The 25428-nt window shown below is 37.4% G+C and overlaps 2 protein-coding genes across 3 annotated transcripts; one reads left to right on the forward strand and one right to left on the reverse strand.

Moving 5' to 3' along the window:
• Positions 1 to 14611: 14611 nt before the first annotated feature.
• Positions 14612 to 15900, reverse strand: LOC128600720 (hemoglobin subunit beta-like). Of its 2 annotated transcripts, XM_053613386.1 has the most exons (3): positions 15209 to 15900; positions 14878 to 15100; positions 14612 to 14740 (listed from the first exon to the last, which is right to left on the reverse strand). In XM_053613386.1, the coding sequence occupies exons 1-3, from the start codon at positions 15298 to 15300 to the stop codon at positions 14612 to 14614; spliced, it is 444 nt and encodes a 147-aa protein (XP_053469361.1). In that variant the 5' UTR covers positions 15301 to 15900. The 2 variants fall into 2 exon arrangements, with proteins under 2 accessions (XP_053469361.1, XP_053469360.1); XM_053613385.1 differs by having other exon boundaries at positions 14878 to 15900.
• A 3944-nt stretch (positions 15901 to 19844) lies between these two features.
• Positions 19845 to 20862, forward strand: hbae1.3 (hemoglobin, alpha embryonic 1.3). Its single transcript, XM_053613382.1, has 3 exons — positions 19845 to 20164; positions 20256 to 20463; positions 20588 to 20862. The coding sequence occupies exons 1-3, from the start codon at positions 20070 to 20072 to the stop codon at positions 20714 to 20716; spliced, it is 432 nt and encodes a 143-aa protein (XP_053469357.1). The 5' UTR covers positions 19845 to 20069; the 3' UTR covers positions 20717 to 20862.
• Positions 20863 to 25428: the final 4566 nt, after the last annotated feature.

Raw genomic sequence — 25428 nt, forward strand, 5'->3', positions numbered from 1 at the left:
TGGTGGGTTTCCTCACATGAACTGCTTGCTTCAGGTTCTTCCACAACATTTCTTCTGGATTAAGGTCAGGACTTTGACTTGGCCATTCCAAAACATTAACTTTATTCTTCTTTAACCATTCTTTGGTAGAACAACTTGTGTGTTTAGGATCGCTGTCTTGCTGAATGACCCACTTTCTCTTCAGATTCAGGTCATGAACAGATGTCTTGACATTTTCCTTTAGAGTTCACTGATATAATTCAGATTCATTGTTCCATCAATGATGGCAAGTCGTCCTGGACCAGATGCAGCAAAACAGGTCCAAACCATGATACTACCACCACCATGTTTGACAGATGGGATAAGGTTCTTATGCTTGAGTGCAGTGTTTTCCTTTCTCCAAACATAACACATCATTTAAACCAAAAAGTTCTGTTTTGGTCTCACTGTCCACAAAACATTTCCCAAAAGCCTTCTGGCTTGTCCACGTGAGTCCACGTAAATGTAGACAGGCAGCAATGTTGTTCTTGGAGAGCAGTGGTTTTCTCCTTGCAACCCTGCCATGCACACCACTGTTGTTCAGTGTTCTCCTGATGATGGACTCATGATCATTAACATTAGCCAATGTGAGAGAGGCCTTTAGTTGTTTGGAAGTTACCCTGAGTTCCTTTGTGACCTTTTATTATTACACGTCTTGCTCTTGGCGTGATCTTTGCTGGTCTCCACTCCTGAGGAGGGTAACAACGGTCTTAAAGTTCCTCCATTTGTACACAATCTGTCTGACTGTGGATTGGTGGAGTCCAAACTCTTTAGAGATGGTTTTATGACCTTTTCCAGCCTGATGAGCTTCAACAACTCTTTTTCTGAGGTCCTCAGAAATCTCCTTTGTTCATGCCATGATACACTTCCACAAACACGTGTTGTGAAGATCAGACTTTGATAGATCCCTGTTCTTTAAATAAAACAGGACGCTCACTCACTCACATCTGATCATCATCCCGTTGATTGAAATCACCTGATTCTAATTTCACCTTCAAATGAACTGATAATCCTAGAGGTTCACAATCTTTTGCCACTCACAGATATGTAATATTGGATCATTATCCTCAATAAATAAATGACCAAGTATAATATTTTTGTCTCATTTGTTTAATTTGGTTCTTGTTGTCTACTTTAATGACTTGTGTGAAAATGTGATGATGTTTTAGGTCACATTTATGCAGAAATATAGAAAATGCTTTCACAAACTTTCAAGTACCGTTGAACAAATGACACAGGGGTGTGTCTGGGAACTTAGCAGGCTGATCTACAGGCTACCCAAGGGTAGAGCATCAAGATAACATGTGTATGTATTCAGCAGATAAGAAGTGTGTTGCCTTTTAGTAGCATATACTTTCTAAAACCTGTGAAAAAGAGCGTCACTCATTTGATAAGTAATGTAGCACATGCTACATAGGGGTGTATTCAAATCAAATACTCCACACAGGATTTATTTGGCTAAGTTGAAAATGTCTGCTACAGGCAAAGGAGGTCTAGAGAGATAGCACACTTATCATTGGGTGAGGTTGACTTTTTCCAGCAATGCATCTTCTCTTTCTAGAACCTTCACACTATCTGTCCCTCAATGGTGGAATGAACTTCCAACCTCAATCCAGACAGCAGAATCTGTCACTATCTTAAAAAACAGCTAAAGACCCACCTCTTCCACGTAACTAACCCTTAAAAAAAACAAACAAACAACAAAAAAAAACACCTTACTCTGGCTCTTACACCTCGACTCTGCACACTTTGCTTTTCTAGAACTCAATTAAAGATCTTGTATGGTAGCACTACTTGTATTGTTCTCTGCTTGATATATCCCTTTGCTTGTATTTCCTCATTTGTAAGTCGCTTTGGATAAAAGTGTCTGCTAAATGAATAAATGTAAATGCATCTCCATCTGCACTGGGTTCATGCAGTGGTGGCACTTTATGTACAGCCTACATCACTCTTTATATCAATATAAACAAAATCTATCAGTCCAAGAGTGTTACCATGCATAATACTTAAAATACTACTACTAATACTAATACTAATTAGGGGTGTAACGATCCATTGATATGGATCGATGTATCAGATTAACCACTAGCCCATATCCCATATATAATGGGATATTAAGAACTGAAGGCACTTCATTTATCAAAGTTCTTGCACCACGAAAAAAATGGTTTGGTCTTGGGCATTAAATTCCTAAGTTGAAAATGGGTCCCACTCCAGCCCAGAGATGGACATTTATTTAGGACACTCTAATTCCAGCCACGTCCATCAAAGTTTAAGTTCATCATGGGTCCTTATTTGCACTGAAATAGCTATTTTATAGAGGAAAAAAGCTCAATATATTTTTCAAAATATTGATCTAATCGAAATCGTATCTTGTTAGTCATTGACATATCAGCAAATATGGAATCGCTGGCTAAAAGAATTGAATTACATCGTATGGCCATGAAACTTGCAATTTGAACCCCTAGTATTAACATTATAATATAAAATAATTAAAATCACTGATTCTTAAGATAACGGACAAAACATGTTTTAGAAGTTAGTTTACATTTTTTAAAATACTACATTAAATAGAAATTGATATATTTGTAGACAAAGGTCTCAGCTAATGAACCATGTAACGGAGCAGGTTTTTATGAAAATGCTTTTATTTTTTCTAAAAAATTGACATTTATTCACTTCATAACTTAATTTTTGTCAACTCCATCAGACACACTAAAAAGCATGCTATTTTAATTTCATCCATCCAACAAGAGTATAAAGTCCTTAATTAATCTAATAATGGTGTTCCATAAAGGAGTGAAGTGATAAAATACATTCTCTACAATTTTCTTTTTCTGTTTTCACAGTATTACGAAAAATCCTTAATTCTCTACCCTCCTTTTTAATATTAAGCATATATTAAGCACATATAAGTATAGAAAAACAAGACATCATATCATGTAGTTCAGTTAGTGTTTTAATTATTAACACAATAAATTGAAACAAAGAATAAAATATTTCTTTCAGAATGAACAAAAACAGTGATGACAAATAACTTAGGGAGTTGATAAAGAACCAACTGAGGTTACAAAAGATTAAGTACTAAAAATATTTTTTCAAACAACTGATTGACAAGACAACAAATTAAGAGAACTTAAGTATATATATTTTTATATTTAATTAATTCAACAATTTAATTTTGCAATGTTATTAGAAATGGGTTCCAGAATCCTTCCAGTGCTTTTCTCATTGTAGCAGTATGTCTCATTCTGGGTCTCTGGTGGCTCACTGGAAAAACCAAAGTAGTAGGAACAGAAATCTTCTCAATCTTCTCTATAGGAATACAAGGGATCTTTAGCCTGTTTATCAATTATCTATCTGAATGGCTGCTTCCAGACTTCTCTGATACCACTGCTCCCTATATTCCAATTCAATGCTTTGTCTTGCTTTTTTGTCTTGAACCCTTTCCTTCCACCGATGTCTTTCCCTCTCTAGAATCTCCCTTCTGCTTTCTGGGTCTCTGTTTAATTTCGTTCTTCTCTTTCTTTTGAACACCCAACAACATTCGAATAATTCCCCATATTCATAAACAATATTATATCACCATATAAAGAGATTTCGTGAGCACTTGTCAACTTCGTCAGCTTGAATATTTTTCCATCTTGACCATGTGTTGTACAGTGGAACAATTCCGGGTTTTTTTTCCTCAGTTGAAGCTGCCTCAATAAGCATAACTAAAATGCCTAAATTTATCCAGCGATTATAGACAGAAATGAACACAATGGGAAGACGGTGTTGACATGTTAAAGCTGTGACCACAGAGACTTAAACATTGTGTTGTGGATAAAAATGACATGAAATGAACATGAGGGAGACTTAGTATGAATAAAAAGTAATTTTATTGGTAATTCACAGGACGGGTGGGTGCGTAGTCTGGAGGAGAGTGAGAGGGGGAAGAAAATGGGGTGCGTCCTGGGGACATGGGGAGTTCAGCAAAGGTGAAGTGAGAAGACCACTGAGAGTTGGGCGGACTGGTAGGTGAGAAGAGGGACGAATGGTCGGGGCCCGGATCAGAGAAAACGACATCATCCTCGGACTGGAAGCTGGAGGAGGGTTCTGACTGTGCAGAGGCGTCAATACGCTCGTTCACGGGGCAGATTCTGTATCGAAGGGGAGGGGGGAACCCCGCATTTCCATTCCTGGGGGCGGGGTGCTGCGAAGATAGTTGAGTAGCACCATGATATCAGCAGTGAGATGCACAAGCTGGTAATGAGTGTCCAGATCGAGATCCAGATCCAGGTCCAGTAACGGGGAGAGAAGGGACTGACGACGGGCACCGGCACCTAGACATACAGAAGCGGTATTAGTCAGATGTGGATAAATTGGAAAAACACTTTAAAGATCTTTAAGAGTAATGAGTAATACACTATGGTTGGTAGAGGACATGAACAAAAGAGATTTCTGAGGACTTCAGAACAAGAGTTGTTGAAGCTCATCAGGCTGGAAAAGGTTACAAAATCAGCTCTAAAAAGTTTGGACTCCACCAATCCACAGTCAGACAGATTGTGTACAAATGGAGGAAATTCAAGACCATTGCTTACCTCCCCAGGAGTGGAGACCAACAAAGATCACTACAAGAGCAAGATCTGTAATAGTCTGTGAGGTCACAAAGGAACCCAGCGTAACTTCTAAGCAAATTAAGCTTACAGATATGTAATATTGGACCATTTTCCTCAATAAATAAGTGACAGAGTATAATATTTTAGTCTCATTTGTTTAATAGGGTTCTAGATTGAGGACTTGTGTGAACATCTAATGATGTTTTAGATCATATTTATGCAGAAATATAGAAAATTCTAAAACTTTTAAGCACCACTGTAACTATAACACCCATATGCGGTTGTTCCCCAAACTGTTGCCACAATGTTAGAGGAAAACAAGTGTATAGAATTTTCCTTCACTGGAATTAAGAGGAACTCAAACCTGCTCCAGCATGACAGTGCCGCTGTGCACAAAGTGAGCTCCATGAAGATGTGGTGTGTTAAGGTTGGAGTGGAAGAACTCGAGTGTCCTGCAAAGAGCCCAGACATCAACCTCACTGAACACCTGTTGCATGAACTAGAACACCAACTTAACACCAGGCCGTCTTGCCAGACACCAGTACCTGATCTCATTAATGCTCTTGTAGCTGAATGAACACAAATCCCCACAGCCACGCTCCAAAATCTATTAGAAAGCTTTCCTAGAAGTGTGGAGCTTATTATAACAACAAAGGGAGACCAATTCCATATTAATGCACACAGTTTTGTAAAGGGATGTTCAATACTCAGGTGTCCACATTCTTTTGGGTATATAGTGTACAGGTAAGCACACCACATTTATTTACATTTTTATACATTGCATTTTGAAATGCACTTTTTAGGATAAAATTAATTTTTCACCCTGATCTAAGAGCTTGCTTTATTTAACTATGTACAAATGACACAGTGGTATGTCTAGGAACTAAGCAGGCTGATCTACAGGCTACCCAAGGGTAGAGCATCAAGATAGCATGTGTATGTATTCAGCAGATAAGTAATGTGTTGCCTTTTAGTAGCATAGACTTTCTAAAACCTGCAAAAAAGAGCGTCACTCATTTGATAAGATATGTAGCACATGCTACATAGGGTAAGTAAGTAAGTAAGTAAATTTTATTTATATAGCACGTTTCACACAGCAAAGCTGACCAAAGTGCTCAACAGAGTGAGGAAAGTAAAAATAGAAAACAGAATAAAACCAAATAAAAACAGACAATAGTAAAAAATTTGATTAAAACACCTGGGAGCAGAGATATGTTTTAAGCCTCTTTTTAAAAGTGGTAACAGAGGTGTAGGGGTGTATTCAAATCAAATACTCCACATAGGATTTATTTGGCTAAGTTGCAAATGTCTGCTACAGGCAAAGGAGGTCTAGAGAGATAACACACTTATCATTGGGTGAGGTTGACTTTTTCCAGGAATGCATCTCCATGGGCACTGGGTTCATGCAGTGGTGGCACTGGAGATGTAATCAGTCCAAGAGTGTTACCTGTAGTAGTAGTAGTAGTAGTAGTAGTAGTAGTAATAATAATAATAATAATAATAATAATAATAATAATAACAACAACAACCAAAGAAAAAATGTACACTTCACTTAATGAGACCCCCAGTTTCCGTTGCCACAATGCTTTGAAGTCTGATCAATTTAATTCCATGGACTAATCTAGCTAGAATTTATCCTGTTTTAAGATTGGCTCTGAAAAATGTGTCCTACATATTGGATTAGTAAATTTATCTTTGTATCTTTTTTTATTTGTGACATTTATACAACATTGTCACAAATACAATCTATACTGACTCGCCCCTAGCTTTGTTCTGCATGAGAACTAATAGCAGTATTACACATGTTTATAGACTGTTGAATAGACTTACAGCAGCTACACATATATAAGTTGCTAATTCTGTATATAATATATTTTGAAATATCTTTGTTCAACGTATAGGATGTGGAAGGTACGTTGTGATTCTTTGGGTTATTTAGAGTTTATTTTGTCTACGCCAGGGGGCGCTGGTAGACTAGTCAAAATCATGTTTTCATAGGCCGGTAGGACAGTTTTTTCTTTTGATTTTTTTTATTATTTTTATTTACAACCACTGCCAAGTGTCGCATATTTACGCATTTAGAAGTTAAACAAAATTTCCATTGAAGCCATTTATCAAAAGAGAAGATCAAAAAGCGAAACTGTAGTTTATTTAAAATACATTATATGGCCAAAACTTTGTGGATACCTACAATGGTGCTTGAAAGTTTGTGAACCCTTTAGAATTTTCTAGGGAAATGGAAATGGAAATGAACAGCTGGTCACTCCTCTTGAAAGGGCTGGTCCTGTCCATGTAGACGCCGAAGGGCATGCACAGGACACAGAGCATTCAACTTCTGATCCTCTGCATAGGAGAAGGGGGGTGGGTGAAAAGCTCAATCACCTCACAGGTGAATGTTGGGAAGCATATAGGCATAAAGACCAGGTTGGGCCTAAGAAAACTTTATCTCCACTGAGAGAGAATTTAGTGCAGGAGGGATGAACAGAGAGTCACTGACTCGTTTGGCTGAAAAGTCCATAAGGTCTTGCAAAAAGCATAAAACACCAGAAACCGAACACTGATATGATATCAGCTGGCACCCATCACACCACTCCTTACAGTCATCTGGGGAATGTGTGGAGGAGGCCTTAGCACTCTGTATGGTGGTAACCACATGTGGAGAGAACCCCATTGCATTCATGTTTGCCCTCTCACGGGCCAAGCCAGGAGGGCCACCCTGTCTGGGTGAATGTGACAAATTTCCCCATTCGCCTGAGACAGGAAGTCTGTGCATAATGGGAGGGGCCATGGCTGGGCATACAAAAGAGGAATTATCTCTGCCAGCCACTTTTGAGCCACCTGGGTGCTACCAGAATGATGGTCAGGCTCTGAAGTGTCACCCTGGCCATGTTGAGGGCGATTTGGCCGGTGGGGGGGCATTACTATCCCTTAGCGAGAAGAACATAGAACAATGGGTGTTTTCTGACTGAATCTCTCCCTTAGGAAACCCACTACTTGAGAGTGGAGGCACCAGTCTCCGTAGAGTGGGTTCCTCCTCGAAAAGAGGTCTGCACCCCTGTTCAGAATGCCTGGGACATGGGTCACACGTAACGACAAAGTGCCACCTACTCCAGACTAAAAGACTGTGAGCTAGAGCATGAAGATGAAAGCTGATGCCATAAGACCCTGTAGTCTGAGAGATGTACGATATTGTACCCTTGCCCCATCCTTGAACTGTGAGAGGCAATTCATTAAGGAGAGAATGTGCTCTTGCGATAGACATGCATACATAGTTATCAAATTCAGCTCTAGACCGAAGAATATAACATTCTGTGCAGCCTCAGTATGTGAGCCTCTAGGATTAGCAGTTAATTTGAAGGTGAAATTAGTCATGTGTTTTCAATTAATGGGATGACAATCAGGTGTGAGTGAGCTTCCTGTTTTATTTAAGGAACAGGGATCTATGAAAGTCTGAGCTTCACAACACATGCTTGTGGAAGTGTATTGTGGCATGAACAAAGCAGATTTCTGATGACTTCAGAAAAGGTGTTCTAAAGGGTTCACAAACTTTCAAGCACCACTGTAAATATAACACCCATATGTGGTTCTTCCCCAAACTGTTACCACAAAGTTAGAGACACACAATTGTATAAAATTTCCCTTCAGTGGACCTAAGCGGCCCAAACATGTTCCAGCATGACAATGCCCCTATGCACAAAGCAAGCTCCATGAAGACATGGGGTGTTAAGATTGGAGTGGAAGAACTCAAGAGACCTGCACAGAGCCCTGGCCTCAACCCCACTGAACACCTTTGGGATGAACTGGAATACTGACTGCACTACAGGCCGTCACCAGGCCTCACCCAACATCACCTTACTAATACTCGTGTTCAAACAAAGGCACATTTTTTCTTAAGTTTTTTTGTTTGTCAACAATGGCATTAATGATATTAAGAGATATAATAATAATAATAATAATAATAATAATAATAATAACAATCATATTTGTCAAGCCTTTTCTTTTTGTGCACAATTTCCCCGCTTGAAGTGGAGGGACACATCATCAAAGGAGGCCTCAACTGGATTCCACTCTTCGGCTGCCACTACGGGATTTGATGATGTTTTGGATATCTGAGCAGTTTTCTTGTATTCAGCTCTTAGGTTTCAGCAGAAACCTTCGCCCCTCGCATCGATTGGTTGAGAGATTTTTATAGTTTATTTATTTATATTTTCTCCAGTTTGACTTCACAACAACAGCAACAATAATAATAACAACACATACACACATGCATGCATACATACATACATACATACATAAAATAAACAAATTACTTTAGAAAGCACTTTTGTACACTTGATACATGGTGCATGTGTCTGTAGTCATATTAACATGATTCCACTGACCGCAGTAGTTTTTGGGGGGGCCACTGCACCACACCACTCGTGATGCGTCGTGATAAATATAGTGCCCTCAATTAATTTTGACACCCTTGGTAAATGTGAAAAATCTGGAGAGATTCTGTATGGAGGAACGGTCTCAGATTCCTTGCCATGTATTCTCCAACCTCATCAGGCATTATAGGACTCAGAGCTGTTATCTTGGCAAAGGGAGGTAGCACAAAGTATTGACTAAAAGGGTCCCAATAATTGTTGCACACCTATATTTATCAAAGTTTTTCTTATATATAAACCTGTGTTTGATATCCATGAGAGCAGAGTATTGTTGTGAATTTTTTTAAAACAAAATATCAAAAGGTTCAACAATAAAGACAATTTTTCACAGCCTTCTTCTTTGCTTATATTTACCAAGGGTGCCAATATTAGTGGAGGGCACTTTAAGTGATAAATATACAATAGTGAAAATTCATAATTTGTATATGAAAGGAAATTTTCTTATGAAATTTTCTTTACTTTCTTATTATTATGAACTGCTATCAAATACCTATGATGAATGTAATCATTTAATTACCTTGTATTCATTTAATTACATCTTTAAATAAGCTGATCAACTGCTATCCTTGATTAAAGCTATATACTTGAAATACACATGTATTTCCGTGTCAACATGACACAGGACTTATTTTGTATTATGACTATGTGCTGTGTGTTTTGTTTAAATCTGTCTGACACCTGGACCAGTAGAAACCGTCCACGCACTGCTGTTATCAGTGTATAAATACTTTTGGTTTGCATGAATAAAGTGGGATGTCTTTATGAGCATGCAAGAAGTCAGTGTGTGTTCATTTTAGACCCCCCCAGGCCTGAACGCTCCACGGTAAACCACACTTTCTAAAAGTTAATAGATGTTAAAAGAAGTTAATGGTAAAACAGGCTGGAAGGCATGACGGATGATCTGACAGGCATAAAGCATAATCTGAGATCCCTGTAACGTGGAAATCTAACAGTATACTAATGATTTGCTATTCATCCACTGCAACACTGCAACACTGCATCTGTCATCAAAATGCATCCGAGCACATCATGAGGTTCTGGCTGCACTGCTGTTTGTTAAAATGTAGGCTGTGCAGTACAGCATAATGGGAAGGATAGCACCAGGATGAATGGGGACAGGAAACTATACAGACAGTACAGCAACACAATAATATTAATACAGGAATGTTTACTGTACTTGTCCGTGCACATATATTGTATACCACCTTGCTTTCTTTGCAGTTATTTAATTTTTTTTAATGTGATGCTGATATGGTATGTGATATTGTTTGATAACAAACAAATATCAGAATCAGAATAATGTTTTTATTGGTTTTTATTAAGCACATTGGTGTATACAAGGAATCTGACATGCTAGTCTAGCTCTCATTGTGTTTACAAGAACATATGAGCAATAACAAAAGACAAGGTCATCAGCAACCCTGGTGGTATAGCAACAGCTATGAATTGCTGTGTACAAATATTGCACTGTAGTTCAAAAGAATTACACAGGGAAGAATTATTGCAAACAAATATTGCACGCAAAGTTATCGTGTATTGTTACTACCTTAGGATAGGAAAACTTATTCAGGTTAATTAGGACAGTCATAAAATATCAAATTAGTGGAGTGAGGACATGTGAAGAGATATACTGGATCCCTGAAACACCTCACAAATATGGTTCAGTGGTTTTTATGTGCATTAAATTGTGTTTTTTACAAAACATCTTAAAAAGCAGGTGAATAAGGTAGACTGGGAAATATAGATGCTAACATCTTAATATGTAGCTTATCCGTTTTACTTGTGTATTGTGTTAGTGCAGTACTGGAATGTTAATGATGAATTTGGAGAAGAATTTTTCAGGTGATGTGAAGCTATTTGTCCAGCAGATTAAACTGGCCCAAAATTAGGTCTTGCAACAGGAAAATAATCCCAAGCACACCAGCAAAAATCTGAATGGCTAAAAAAGCTGAAAAATCAAGGTGTTGGAATGGCCAAGACAAAGTGCAGACCTTAATGTTACCCAGATGAGGATGGGTTCCCTTCTGAGTCTGGTTCCTCTCAAGGTTTCTTCCTCTTAAAATCTTAGGGAGTTTTTCCTTGCCACCGTCGCCACCGGCCCACTCAATAGGGATGAATTCACACTTTTAATATCTGTATACCATGTTTATATACAGTGCATCCGGATTCAGTATTCACTGCACTTCACTTTTTCCACATTTTGTTATGTTACAGCCTTATCACAAAATTATTATTAATAATAATTATTATTATTAAATTATTTTCCTCAAAATTCTACAAACAATACCCCATAATAACAACATGAAAGAAGTTTGTTTGAAATCTTGGCAAATTTATTATAAAAATATAAAAAACAAAAAAGCACATGTACATAAGTATTCACAGCCTTTGCTCAATACTTTGTTGAAGCACCTTTGGCACCAATTACAGCCTCAAGTCTTTTTGAGCATGATGCTACAAGCTTGGCACACCTATTTTTGGGCAGTTTCTCCCATTCTTCTTTGCAGGACCTCTCAAGCTCCATCAGGTTGGATGGGGCGCATCGGTGCAAAGCCATTTTCAGATCTCTCCAGAGATGTTCAATCGGGTTCAAGTCTGGGCTCTGGCTGGGCCACTCAAGGACATTCACAGAGTTGTCCTGTAGCCACTCCTTTGTTATCTTGGCTGTGTGCTTAGGGTCGTTGTCCTGTTTGAAGATGAACCTTCGCCCCAGTCTGAGGTCCAGAGCGCTCTGGAGCAGGTTTTCATCAAGGATGTCTCTGTACATTGCTGCATTCATCTTTCCCTCGATCCTGACTAGTCTTCCAGTTCCTGCCGCTGAAAAACATCCCCACAGTATGATGCTGCCACCACCATGCTTCACTGTAGGGATGGTATTGGCCAGGTGATGAGTGGTGCCTGGTTTCCTCCAGACATGATGCTTGCCATTCAGGCCAAAGAGTTCAATCTTTGTCTTGGTCTTGGTCTGAGAGTCCTTCAGGTGCCTTTTGGCAAACTCCAGATGGGCTGTCATGTGCCTTTTACTGGGGAGTGGATTCCATCTGGCCACTCTACCATACAGGCCTGATTGGTGGAGTGCTGCAGAGATGGTTGTTCTTCTGGAAGGTTCTCCTCTCTCCACAGAGACACGCTGGAGCTCTGTCAGAGTGACCATCGGATTTTTGGTCAGGTCCCTGACTAAGGCCCTTCTCCCCCAATCTCCACCCGATCCCCCGAAGGGCCGGTGTGGGTGCAGGTTTTCATTCCAACCAAGCAGGAGACACACCTGATTCCACCAGTTTAATCAGCTGATCTTGGCTTTCAATAGATTCAGGTGTGGCTTCTGCTTGGTTGGAATGAAAACCTGCATCCACACCAGCCCTTTCCGGATAAGATTGCCCACCTCTGGCCTAGGCCATCTTTATGTAGAGCAACAATTCTTTTTTTCAGATCCTCAGAGAGTTCTTTGCCACGAGGTGCCATGTTGAACTTCCAGTGAGCAGTATGAGGGAGTGTGAGAGCGATGACACCAAATTTAACACACCTGCTCCCCATTCACACCTGAGACCTTGTAACACTAACAAGTCACATGACCCTGGGGAGGGAAAATGGCTAATTGGGCCCAATTTGGACATTTTCACTTAGGGGTGTACTCACTTTTGTTGCCAGCGGTTTAGATATTAATGGCTGTGTGTTGAGTTATTTTGAGGGGACAGCAAATTTACACGGTTACACAAGCTGTACACTCACTACTTTACATTGTAGCAAAGTGTCATTTCTTCAGTGTTGTCACATGAAAAGATATAATCAAATATTTACAGAAATGTGAGGGGTGTACTCACTTTTGTGAGATACTGTATGTACATGTGCTTTTTTATTTTTTATTTTTAATAAATTTGCAAAGATTTCAAACAAACTTCTTTCATGTTGTCATTATGGGGTATTGTTTGTAGAATTTTGAGGAAAATAATGAATTTAATCCATTTTGGAATAAGGCTGTAACATAACAAAATGTGAAAAAAGTGAAGTGCTGTGAATACTTTCCGGATGCACTGTATTTCTGTAAAGCTTATTTGAGACAATGTCAATTGTAAAAAGCGCTATACAAATAAATTGAATTGAATTGAATTGAATAACTCCATTGTGGTGCTGTGGTGGGATCTTAAGAGAGCTGTGCACAAACAAATGCCCTCAAACATCAATGAATTGAAGCAATGTTGTAAAGACGGGCCACAATTTGTCCAAAACCATGTGAGAGACTGTTCAACTATTTTTTTTCCACCTGGTTTATGAATTTTGGTTTACTTTTTGGAAGAATCAAAATCGGTTGTGTTTTTAATTTTGTTGTCACCTGAGGTTGTTTGCTGGTTTATAGAAGTTGGTGAGGACCACACAGTTCTTATTTAGGCTCTGATAAATAAAAAGACAGAATTGAAGGTAGGAGTACTTTTACCTCATGAGTGTAAATAGTTAACACCTTGTGAATTTCAGAAATATTTAATATGCTTTTTTGCTTTATTAATGATAAAAAAAAGCTTAAACGATAGCAAAAACTCCCACTTGCACCAAGAACTGTCAAAATGAAATAGAGATGTCAACATCTTAATATGCAGCTAGTCAATTTTACTTAGTCTACATTATTGCAATATGTTAATTGGATAATAATTTTTTTCATCTCATGTTGAAATTTGATTGACCAGGTATGATACAAAAAATTAACGGTTTTAAATTTGTAATTGCTAATGACAGTAGGACAATGAAAATGTGTCTCAAAATCCCAAACGTGTTATCATAATTTACCAAACATTACAAAAAATGCTTTTCATTCAGTTTTGACAAAAAGAATAAGCCATGCTTTTTTTAATATAACACAAACATTTGTTTTCCTTCACATGGAATTAGTCAACACCTACTGGATTTCAGAAATGTTTCATTTGTTGTTGTTTTGTTTTCAAAATAATGACAAGAATGCTTAGACCATTTCAAAAACTCCCAGATCATCTGAATTCACCCCATTCCTTAACCACTTGCACCACAGAACTGACACAGTGAGGGGTGTAGCATCTTCTCTATCTAGTTGTTAACAGACTAATCGAGGTGAACTGGGCCTGCTCAGCATTTTGCCACAGAGAATGGTAACCTTGTCCTAAGCAGGAAAATAATTAGCTTATAACATTATATAATTATTTATTATTATATAGGGAGCATTTTTTTTTTTTGGTCTTTTCGTTCAAACGTCTTCTGATGTTTTTAGGACAAATAAAAGAAAAACATATTTCCCTTATTCATTCTTTCATCATTTAAACTGATATTCTCTAGTTTGTTTGTCACGAGTTAAAATATATCAGCATACAGTAATCCAATTGGAAACAGGTTTTATTTGCATGGAAATAAACGCCTGTCTTATTTTAGGTAGTTATTTTTGGGTAGCAAAATTCCTAAACGTACAACGAATCGGCCACACAACTCTCAAATTAGTATTGGTTGTTTTATTTAGACGTTTATTTTCTTTTACAAGTGCTGGGTCGTTTTTAAAAACGAAAATGTTTTGTTGGTCCTCTCTGTCAAAAGCACATTCAGCATCTAATAGTACTGTTTCCCGAGTGCGGAGACTATGACCGCCAGGAACTTCTGCAGAGCTGCCTGCACTTCAGCTGTGAAGCTAGAACCCAGGACAGAGGCAACTACAATGGTAATGCAGTCAGCCAACAGCTATAGGAGGAAACAGAGGATAAAGAATGAACACAAGTTAAGTTATAGAACGAGAGATTAATGTGGGCTAAATGTTAAACTGGCAGTGAATTAACTAACAGAAGTAATGGCTTACAAATAAATCAAATAAGACGCACCCTGAAGTTTTGGGGATCCACGTGCAGTTGTTCAGAGTGCAGCACACTCAAGTCGGCGTAAGTGCTCTTAATGTTGTCCATGTTCTTCACAGCTTTCTCCAGACCACGCATTACCGTCAAGCCATGGGCAGCAACTTTGGGATTTCCCAAGATGGCAGCGGCGTTATACAAGTTTCCAAATTTACTGAAATACCTCTGGGTCCATGGGTACACGACCAGACACCTGAGTAGCATTAAAAAAGTACTTATAATTGTTAATTCCTGAAGTCTTCTCAAGTCATTTATTGAAATATTTATTTGGGTCTGATAATACATATTTGCATAAATGTACCTTGTCAATGCCTGGTGACCGACAGACTCGTAATCGATCTTGGAAAAGATGTCCTGGATGGTAGTGCGCTCGAAGTCTGTCCACTGAACCATGTTGCTGGCTTTTGGGGTTTCTGAATGTCTTGATGAACGAAGAGTCCTAGACGCAAACAGTCTTGGTCCCCAGCTTATATATTCATTTGACTACTCCTCCCAGATTCAGGCGATTGGGCGCACAGTTTGGGATGGGTTCATTCATGGGGTCATATCAGATATGTGCATGTCTCTTACAAAACGGTTTTCATAGAATTCATTCAAGAATATGTAGTAATTCAATTCAATTCAATTCAATTTTATTTGTATAGCGCTTTTTACAATAGACATTGTCTCAAAGCAGCTTTACAGAAATATCAACATGGTATACAGATATTAAAGGTGTGAATTTATCCCAACTGAGCAAGCCACTGAGTGGCGACGGTGGCAAGGAAAAGCTCCATCCAGAGGCAGAAAGGATCTGGATCTCTAGTATCTCCATAAATTCGTGTGGGGCTCGGCGAAAGGAGGGAGGGAGAAAAAAGATTATTATGACTGCGAAGTAGTAGAACAGAATCTAGTCAGGGTAGGCTTGAGTAAACAAATACGTTTTAAGCCTAGACTTAAACACTGAGACTGTGTCTGAGTCCCGAACACTAATAGGAAGACTGTTCCATAACTGTGGGGCTCTATAAGCGAAGGCTCTTCCCCCGTTGTAGCCTTCACTATTCGAGGTACCGTCAAATAGCCTGCATCTTTTGATCTAAGTAGGCGTGGCGGATCATATAAAACCAAAAGGTCGCTTAGATATTGTGGCGCAAGACCGTTTAGTGCTTTATAGGTTAATAAAAGTATTTTATAGTTAATGCGAGTACAATACCATTACTAGTACAGTAACATTACTTACTAACCCTGTAGTAAGTGAGTACATTATTAGAAAAAAAAAGGTTATTCGGATACTTAGGGGTTCCTGTCTTTCTAAAAGGGTACTATCAGAAATGTTCTGAAGAGTTCTACATGGAACCTTTAAATGTTCCCCCGGGATTTTGGATGCAATTTTATTTCCTAAGTGTGTAGTTTGCAACTCGATTTAGCTCAATAACTACATATATATTAACAATAATAACTATCATATATTTGATTAGTGCAAGCAAAATCAATCGGATGTGCACGCAAAGTGCTTCTAAAGCTGTAGAAGATGAAATTGGTACTTTTCAAATTCCCATGATGTTGTTCTTGTTGTTTTTAAAACTTAACATGTATTCTGTAACGTTCATGTATTGTATTTCAAATATATTCTATATAGTATGTCAGAAATACTACTCGCCCCTGTAAGCAGCTGTTCAGTGGAAAGATATAAAGTCTGTTCAATATTACATTTACATTTACATTTACATTTATTCACTTAGCAGACGCTTTTATCCAAAGCGACTTACAAATTAGAAAAATACAAGCAAAGCGATCTATCAAGCAGAGAACAATACAAGTAGTGCTACCATACAAGATCCATTAATTGAGTTCCAGAAGAAGCAAAGTGCACAGAGTAGAGGTGTAAGTGCAATTTTTTTTTTTTTTTTATGATTTGGTTAGGTGTTCACGGAAAATATGCTGTTCAATATCTAACTGAAACAAACACAAAAGCCTAAAGCCCTAAACCTTTACAACTTGCGGCTCACACAACCATAATTTTCCATGTGTACGTTGTCACTCAACAAATCAGCATTTAGAAGAGAATTAATGAACATAAAGCACAGCAAAACTTTTCAGTACTATTTGCACTGAATGCCAATATTTCAGACTGTAGGTCTACCAGTGCACACTGGTGTCGGTTAAAGTTCAAACTTCGTGCAAAGTTTAACTTCCACAGCAGAATTTCCTCTTAAGTCAAATATAAGTTAGTAAAACGTAAATAGTTAAATAGTTGTATGTTTATGTTAAATTAATGAAATAGTAATTCGTACATTTACGAACTTAATTTTTTGTATTAACATGGATATTATATCAATATGTAAAAGCTACCTAAGGTCATAATCACTTTTTAGAGTGGAGGCGAGTTAATGTGGGTGTAAAAGGTGTATTAACACCCATGTTGTTCGGATTAAAACTTATTTTTCCCTCTAAGACAAAACGTTGTTATTTCTGTTTTAAATGTTAAAGTGCTCTCTGCACAAACTATTCACAGACGTGCCTTTTTTGACATGTATTGTGGAAGTAGGACTAACGGGTCAGCAGGTTAAATGGGAAAGCATAACTTAGCAGCAGGTGAATAAGGTCGACTGGGAAATAAAGAATAAGCAGGGAGAAAAGGTGGGAAATAGACTACAGAACGTCACATAGGCATACTACTGAGTATGCAGAGATTTTTTTATTGTTCAGTGTTCATATAATTTTAGTGATTTATGCTGATGTTTATTTTTAATGCCCTTTTTTACTTGCAAAACATGAAGGATAAAATATTTCTTCTCTGTTGTTAATGCTGTAAGAAATGTAGCAATGTTCAAATTTACTGTGGCTGATCAAAGCATTTTGCCTTTCTACCAGTAGGAGGTGCTCCTGATTCATGGGGTCAAAAAGACGGTGCAAGAAATGTAAAGGCTTGAGTTATAAAAGAACACAATTAAACAATAATAAATAAATAAACTAGCTGTGTATGGAGACAGAGTCTATATTAGAAAAGCATTGAGCCAGTACATGGCAAAATCTAATGTGGAAGTAAGGACAATTCTATGGCATTCAATCTGAGGAAACAATTAATTTGAGTGGGGAAAAACACATGTTGGTGAAAGCTGAGTCAGAGGTGATTGTGTCCGTAAATAATAAAAAAAAATTATATTCAAAAGTCTATAAAACTTGAAATAAAGTCAATCCAACTCTTAATACAATGTCAACAGAGGAAATGATTGTTTTGGAATCTCTTGTTTTTACTAATGGCATCATAGGTGAATATAGAGAGGAGAGGTATGTGGTCCACTAAAAAAACAGTCAAAATACTGGCAGTAATTTGAAGTGTGGAAAGTTGACAAATATATTTATGATACAGTTTTATAGTACTTATTTTTCAAAATGGCTTAACAACAATTACGTAATTTAGTCATCTAATCACCAACATGGAATATATAAATGCTTAATAAAACTCATGTTCTAATAAGTGCACTTTTAAATATTTTTTTTTAAAAAGGACGTGTTAGGAAACTAATCACAAATTGTGTGTGTGTATGTATATATATATATATATATATATATATATATATATATATATATATATATATATATATATATACATATACATGAACATTAACTGTACATATAGATGTACAGACCTAGGGGGCAGACCCAGCTGGTTAAATGACGCACTGATGGAGCCTGTGGGAATGTATGTAGGCCTATTTTTTCATGAAGTACCTTAAGAAGCAAGGAAATAAGTAGACTGGGAAATATAGCACTTACGACTTAGTATGAAGATATTTTTTGCTTGCTGTACTGTATTCATGTAATTTTACAAATTGATATCGATGTTTGTTTATTATTTAAAATCATGTGTTATGCTCCTACTGCAGGAAATTAATCAATGCTATAGTGTTGTTTTTTTATTGTGATTTTTACTTAATCTGTTCATACTGAATTTTAGAAAATGCTGGCTATTTTGAAAATATTGAAGATGTTCTATTCCCTGTTGTTATATTGCTATGTAAGAAATTAATTATAGAATATTATGGAACTTCATCTTAATTGACCTGAGCTATAAGCCTGCATGGTCAAATGTCTGTCACAGAACAGCAGTTGAGCCAGGTTTGATCCTCAGCTTCGGTAAGAGTATTGGGTTGGAATATATTCATGGCTTTGACAATACATGATCAAAATGACCATGATAGGAAAACAAATTGTCTTAATGTAATTCATTTTAATCACTTTTTTCAGTGATGAAACACCGCTAAACGAATGAAAACATTTGTCCCAAATTCTTGCTGTGAAAATTTACCAAACAGGACTGAACTTCATCGAAACTTAAGATCGTTTTAAAAGTTTAGATTATAGGCTATTAGTACTAGGCTATGAATTATCATGGTAACCACAGTGCAGTGTAATCTACTGAAACTAGCTGTATTGAGTGAATAGGAAGAGACTGCGATCTTTGACAGTCACACCCATGGAAACCTTTCGTTGATAACGTATTTAGACTGAAATACCCAAATTTTCTTGCCAGCCTTCATAAGATAGACACATTTAATTGCCAAGAAAAAATATACAGCATTAAACTGATCATAAGTAAATCATTGCTTGCCCAGTTTGACTGCAGTGTTTGGATTGTAGCGGAAAAACAAAGAATGTGAAAGATTAAAGAAATATATGAATTAATTCATAGATTTAATTGTGCAATTAATAACATGCACCTTTATAACCATACGCCAACAAATAATTTATGTTTGATATTTTTTAATTCAGACCACTTATATCTTTTCAATAAAAATACTGGTGTATTTTAACAATGGGTCAAATATAAATTAAAACATATTAAATTATATTAAAAATGCAGCTTAGATTAACATTGATCTTTCTTTAATTTTGTGTAATTTTTCTCTGGGCTGATTAGACTATTTACATTTTTTTTTTTTGGGGGGGGGGGGGGGTTAAAATATCCTAGATGAATGAGCACGTTGTTTCCGATCAGGCGTGAAAGTTATCTATTACAAGCAGCAGAAGCGTAGTCTAATCTTTCACTTTTAAAATGAACCCAAGTTGTTAGGTTTTTGAGGTGGGTCATGGGTGTGACAGCTCCGAGTCCTTGTATAAAAGGGTGATTCGTTTTTGAGGCAGTTTACAAAAGTCTTCTTCAAAACCACTCCAAAACCATGAGTCTGTCTGCCAAGGACAAAGCCGCTGTCAAAGCCTTCTGGGCCACGATCGCCCCAAAGGCTGAAGACATCGGTGGCCAAGCTCTGTTCAGGTAGGTGCTTGAGTAACCTTTCTCCTTTTGCTATCCATTTCGATTCCTCTTCCGATACTGAGGACTAACTCTATGTAATGTGTCTACGCAGGATGCTGACAGTCTACCCGCAGACCAAGACCTATTTTTCCCACTGGAATGACTTTAGCCTTGGCTCTGAGCAAATAAAGAAGCACGGAAAGATGGTTCTGTCTGGCGTGGGAGAGGCTGTCGACAAAATCGATGACCTGACAAATGGGTTGCTCAACCTAAGCCAGCTGCATGCTTTCCAGCTGCGTGTTGACCCGGCCAACTTCAAGGCAAGTTCATCTTAATCCTATCTTCATTTGCTCTGTAATATTTACATCTTGTTTTACCTGTACAAGTAGATCCTGTGCCACAACATGCTTGTTAAATCTTGATGTTTTTTCCCTTTCCTTGTAGATCCTATCCCATAATTTGCTTGTGGTTCTGGCCCTCCTGTTCCCCGCTGACTTTACTCCTGAGATACATGTGGCTATGGATAAGTTTCTCGCTGCCGTGTCCCTGGCTCTCTCCGAGAAGTACAGATAAGAAGTTCTGCAGGCCAAAGAACAGAGACATCCACACGCACAATATTTCTTTCTCAGATCTAGTAATTGTCCTCGTTTGATCTAAATAAAAAACAATATGATTTTTGCCTGTTATTAAACATGTTATGTGTCTTCTATGAAACTTTGTATTTAAGTATTAATGTGTGGTTGTATTAGATTCACAACAAAAACAAGGTGATAGTGGTAGTGGAGGGAAAAGTAAATGAACATATAATATTTTTATGTAACACGAATGCCATAGGTTTAACACACACAGGACTAACAAATGTGAAGCGTGTTCGGTTAAAAGAGGTGTTGTCATCCCACTGTGATTTACATTTATTATTAAACTTGGATATAACTGACCTTTAATCCAAATCCACATTTTATTATAGTCCAAACACAGCCTGCTTCAGCACACATTAACTGAAACCCCTTGAGTTCCGCCAAGATGATAATGATTTAAACTGAACAAATAACTTTAACAACACGGTCTCACTCCCAACTGTCACGACTTCCCCTTTAAGCAGCACGCTGTGGAGCATGTGAGCGCGCGTGCACGAGCAAGCACCTGATTTTCCCTTGTTGACAATCGTGACATTTCGACACGTGCATTTGTTTATGTTTCTGTTATGTCTCCTCCCCGTTCTGTCATTGGTTGTTGTTTCACGTGTGTCTGAATTGCTCAACCGTCAGCTATTACGGCGCTGATTATGTTTGTATAAATACTGCGCGCCTCCCAACACACGGCGCGGAATATTAGATATAGTGGAATAAGTTAGTTTAGAGTCGTTACGATAGTCATAGTCGTAGTCATAGTCATAGTCAGTTTAGTTCACGCTGGTTTCTCCGCTCCCAGTATCTCGCCATTGTTTATGTTTCCTGTTTTGTGTCTCGACCCTGTATCCAGTGACCGCGACCTTGATTCCTGCCTAGCCCCGTGTATGCCTGTTTGCCGATCGCCTGACCTCTTGCATGTTTGTGGATTACGTTTTTTGGATCACGTTTTGGATTTACCTGTCTGTGCCTCTCTTAAATAAAACCTGTTCAAACTGCGTTTGCATCCGTCCTATCTCCGTTACGTCACGAAACGTGACACCAACATGTCAAATAGGCCTACTGAAGCATGGCCAGAAGCCTTTAGCGCCACTGCACAGATGCAGAAGGGTGACTTTGGCTTCACTTGGTAATCCTGGTTATCAATGAAATCCCGTTTGCTTCAGCTATCCAGTGCAAAAACATACTGAAGTGAAATTTACTCAAGAAGTGTGGCAACAGTTTTCACACAAAAAAATCTTCACCAGACATCAGTATTAACTCAAGAAATCTGGAAATATAAAGAATTCACAATATTAAAGTCCATAAATCAATTCATGTGTAATAAAGTGGAATGACACAGGAAAAAAGTATTGAACACGCTAAGAAAAAGCAGTTCTCCAAGGCAAGGTAAGACCTGGAACCAGCTGAAATCCGTAAGTAATTATACCCCCTATCTGTGCAAATTAAATTTGTCGCAAAACATATTGATGGAATCGGATACAGACGTATTTCAAAACTTCTGAATCCTCCAGTCAGCACCACTGGGGCCATTATCCACAAGTGGAAGCAACATCATCAACCGGACACGCACAGGATCTCCTCGCAAGATTTCTGACCAGGGAGTCAGAAGAATAGTCAGAAGAGTAGCCCAAGAGCCAAGGACCACTCGGAAAGAGTGCCAGGTACTGGCAGACTTCATATAATTGAAGGAACGGTGAATGGAGCCCTTTACCAGGAGATTCTTGAGAAGAATCTACTGCCATCCTCCTGGATGATGAAGATGAGACGCAGGTGGACCTTCCAGCAGGACAACGATCAGCAAAGGAAACTCTCAATTGGTTTCAGAGTAAATAAATCAAGGTGTTAGAATGGCCCAGTCAATCACCTGACTCGAAAACAATTGAACAAGATTTAAAGACGATATGTTTACAAGAATGGACCAAAACATACCTGAATACTGCGGCCAGACATCTGAATTTAGAAATAATGAAATATACACTTTAGGTTTTAGCCACACATTTATATGAATTAATTCAGAACTTAAAGCATTTAAGTCAAAATCACATTTACCCACACTCTTAGAAGGGATTGAACCTTTACAGTTCAAAAAGTACTCTTGAAAGTATGAACTTGTAACTATCAAAAAGGTTCAACATGGAGCTTTTAGTCCTATAACGATCCCTTGGTTATTTGGTAAATGTTATCAGTTCTTTTTAAAAACCTTTGTTGTGACGAAAGGGTTCATATTAGAACCTGGGCTGTTGTCAAGGTTACTCTATGAAACTTTTCTAAGATGAAACTTTTCTAAGAACCTTTCTTTGTTTTCAATGAACAAGCAGACATTGCTACTAAAGACCCATAGAATGCCAGAGTGCACCTTCAGACCGCAAGCCTTTATTCAGCTACAGAAAATGGCACACTGAATGGGAAAAATGTGACAATAAATGATTTTAAATTAATCTTGTTGTCAATTTTTTTTTCTAGACATAGCGGTCACAGATTGAAAAATTGGTTTTTATTAAAACCCATTCTGCAACACTCCTTTAACTGTGAAACATATCCATTTGGACTGTTCTGCTTTAATGTTTTTAGATAACGTTTCTTATCAGGAAATACTTTTGGTAGGATTAAGTGTGTGTAGTGTAAGGTTTCATCAGGGAAGGTATCTTTTATTTTATTTTATTTATTTATTTATTTATTTATTTATTATTGATTAATGCCCAGAATATTCTCATCTTTATTTTTCCTTCACTTTCTGCCAGTATTGACAAATAAATAATTACACCATAGGTAAACGTGATTATTCATATTGTTTCGATTTTGAGAATGAAATTTTTTCACAAACATTTAAATCCACACTGTAAAAAATATTTCTTGACTTTAGTAAGTTCAACTTATTTTATTCAGTTGATCCAGTTAATAGCCGATTTAGTTGTATTGACATATTTAATTGATTTGGCTCAACATTTAATTATTTATAAGAAATCACAAATTAGTTCAACACAATGTATTCACCATCAACCAATTACGTTACTGTTTACGTCACTTCCGCAAGCCGTTAAGTTTCCTTCACAAGCAATTGAGCTTTGAGCTTTCTGTCAGTGGTTGTACACGTTTATATTGGATCCTATCGAGGTTGCACTTTCCTATTTAATATAATTTTGCTTGCGAAATCACATTTATATTCTTTTCAAAATGGTGCTTACTTGTTCTTATCCTGGGTGTCTAAACAACAATGACATCAGTCCTCGTGCAGTTTCGCAAGCGAACTTGCGTTACTTGAAAGGAAGTGCGACCACGGTAGGCTCCAATACAAATGCGTACAATTATAACTAATTAAGTTTTAAATATTTTTCCATTGTTTTACATAGATCTTACGTTTGGCTTCAGAACACATTCATTTGCACGGTGAAATTACATGGAATACTTCGATGCGGCCTTTATCTGCTGTTTGGACTGCAAGTTCTGGCACCCATTCATTTACATTTTATGGACTTATGTGTTCCGATGAAGACACAGGCATACAAATCATGGATGACTTGGGGTAAATTATTATTTTTGGGTGAACTAACATTTTAAACGGCTTCTGATCATAATTACACATTGGTTTGTGTGCTTCGGCAATATTTTATTGGTCAACTTGTGTACAAGGCTTATACTGTGTGTTTGTAGACAATAAATGTACTGAGCCTTTGAAGTGTGATAATGCTGTGTTTTTTGATAATTTTATACTCTTATTCTCATTTTGGATACAATTTTATTTATTTAATGTACTAATATTGAGTACATCTAACTTGAATGCACTATTAATATGAGTACATCTAACTTAAATGCTAGTTGAGCCAACTTAGACTGCAGTTGAATAAAGAAGTTGAGATGACTTAAGTTTTCCTAACTAAATTTTATAAGTTACAATTACGTTTTTATTTGTTAAGTGAACTTTTCTATTGAAGTTCACAAAACTCAAAAAAAAAAAAAAAAAAAAAAAACAATGGAAAAAGGCCACTTAATATATTAAATTGAGTCAACAAAAATTTTTTACAGTGCAGGTGGAAGTGGTACACCACGCAAAGTACTAATCTCCAAATATCTGTCTCGCGCAAAAATAGGCGTGAGTGGAGCGGCGATAATATCTGAGGTAAGACAACATAACCTGTCAAAATTACTATGAGCTTTTTGATACGCTATGAAAATAATATGAACTTAATGTCATAATATCATTAAGGTGTGTGTTACGTAAGGAACTGAAAAATAAGGTACACAAGACGTGGTAATGCGGCCACGAAAATAATTCTAAAATTCAACGGTCTGAAGTTAATTATTTCCTTTATATCTATTTGTTCAATGCTGTAATGTGCTCAAATGTATATTTATGTATTAAACATTTTATGACCAACCAGCGTGTTGTGTCTATGTTGTGAAATGGGATTTATTATTATTATTATTATTATTATTATTATTATTATTATTATTATATGGTAAGGATGTCTAAAAACAGGTTCAAAAAAGATCTCGAATGGGTCAGCAATGCACCTTTAAGAGAGGCTTCCAATTAAAGAGAACGTTCCAAAATGGTGTTTTTTTTTTTTGTTTTTTTTTTTTTTTTTAAACGAACCTTTAAGGTTCCCCCACAGCTGCAATCTCTAGGAACCTCAAAAGGTTCACTTTTGAACC

Source organism: Ictalurus furcatus, chromosome 24, assembly GCF_023375685.1.
Source record: "Ictalurus furcatus strain D&B chromosome 24, Billie_1.0, whole genome shotgun sequence".
Classification (NCBI taxonomy): Eukaryota; Metazoa; Chordata; class Actinopteri; order Siluriformes; family Ictaluridae; genus Ictalurus; species Ictalurus furcatus.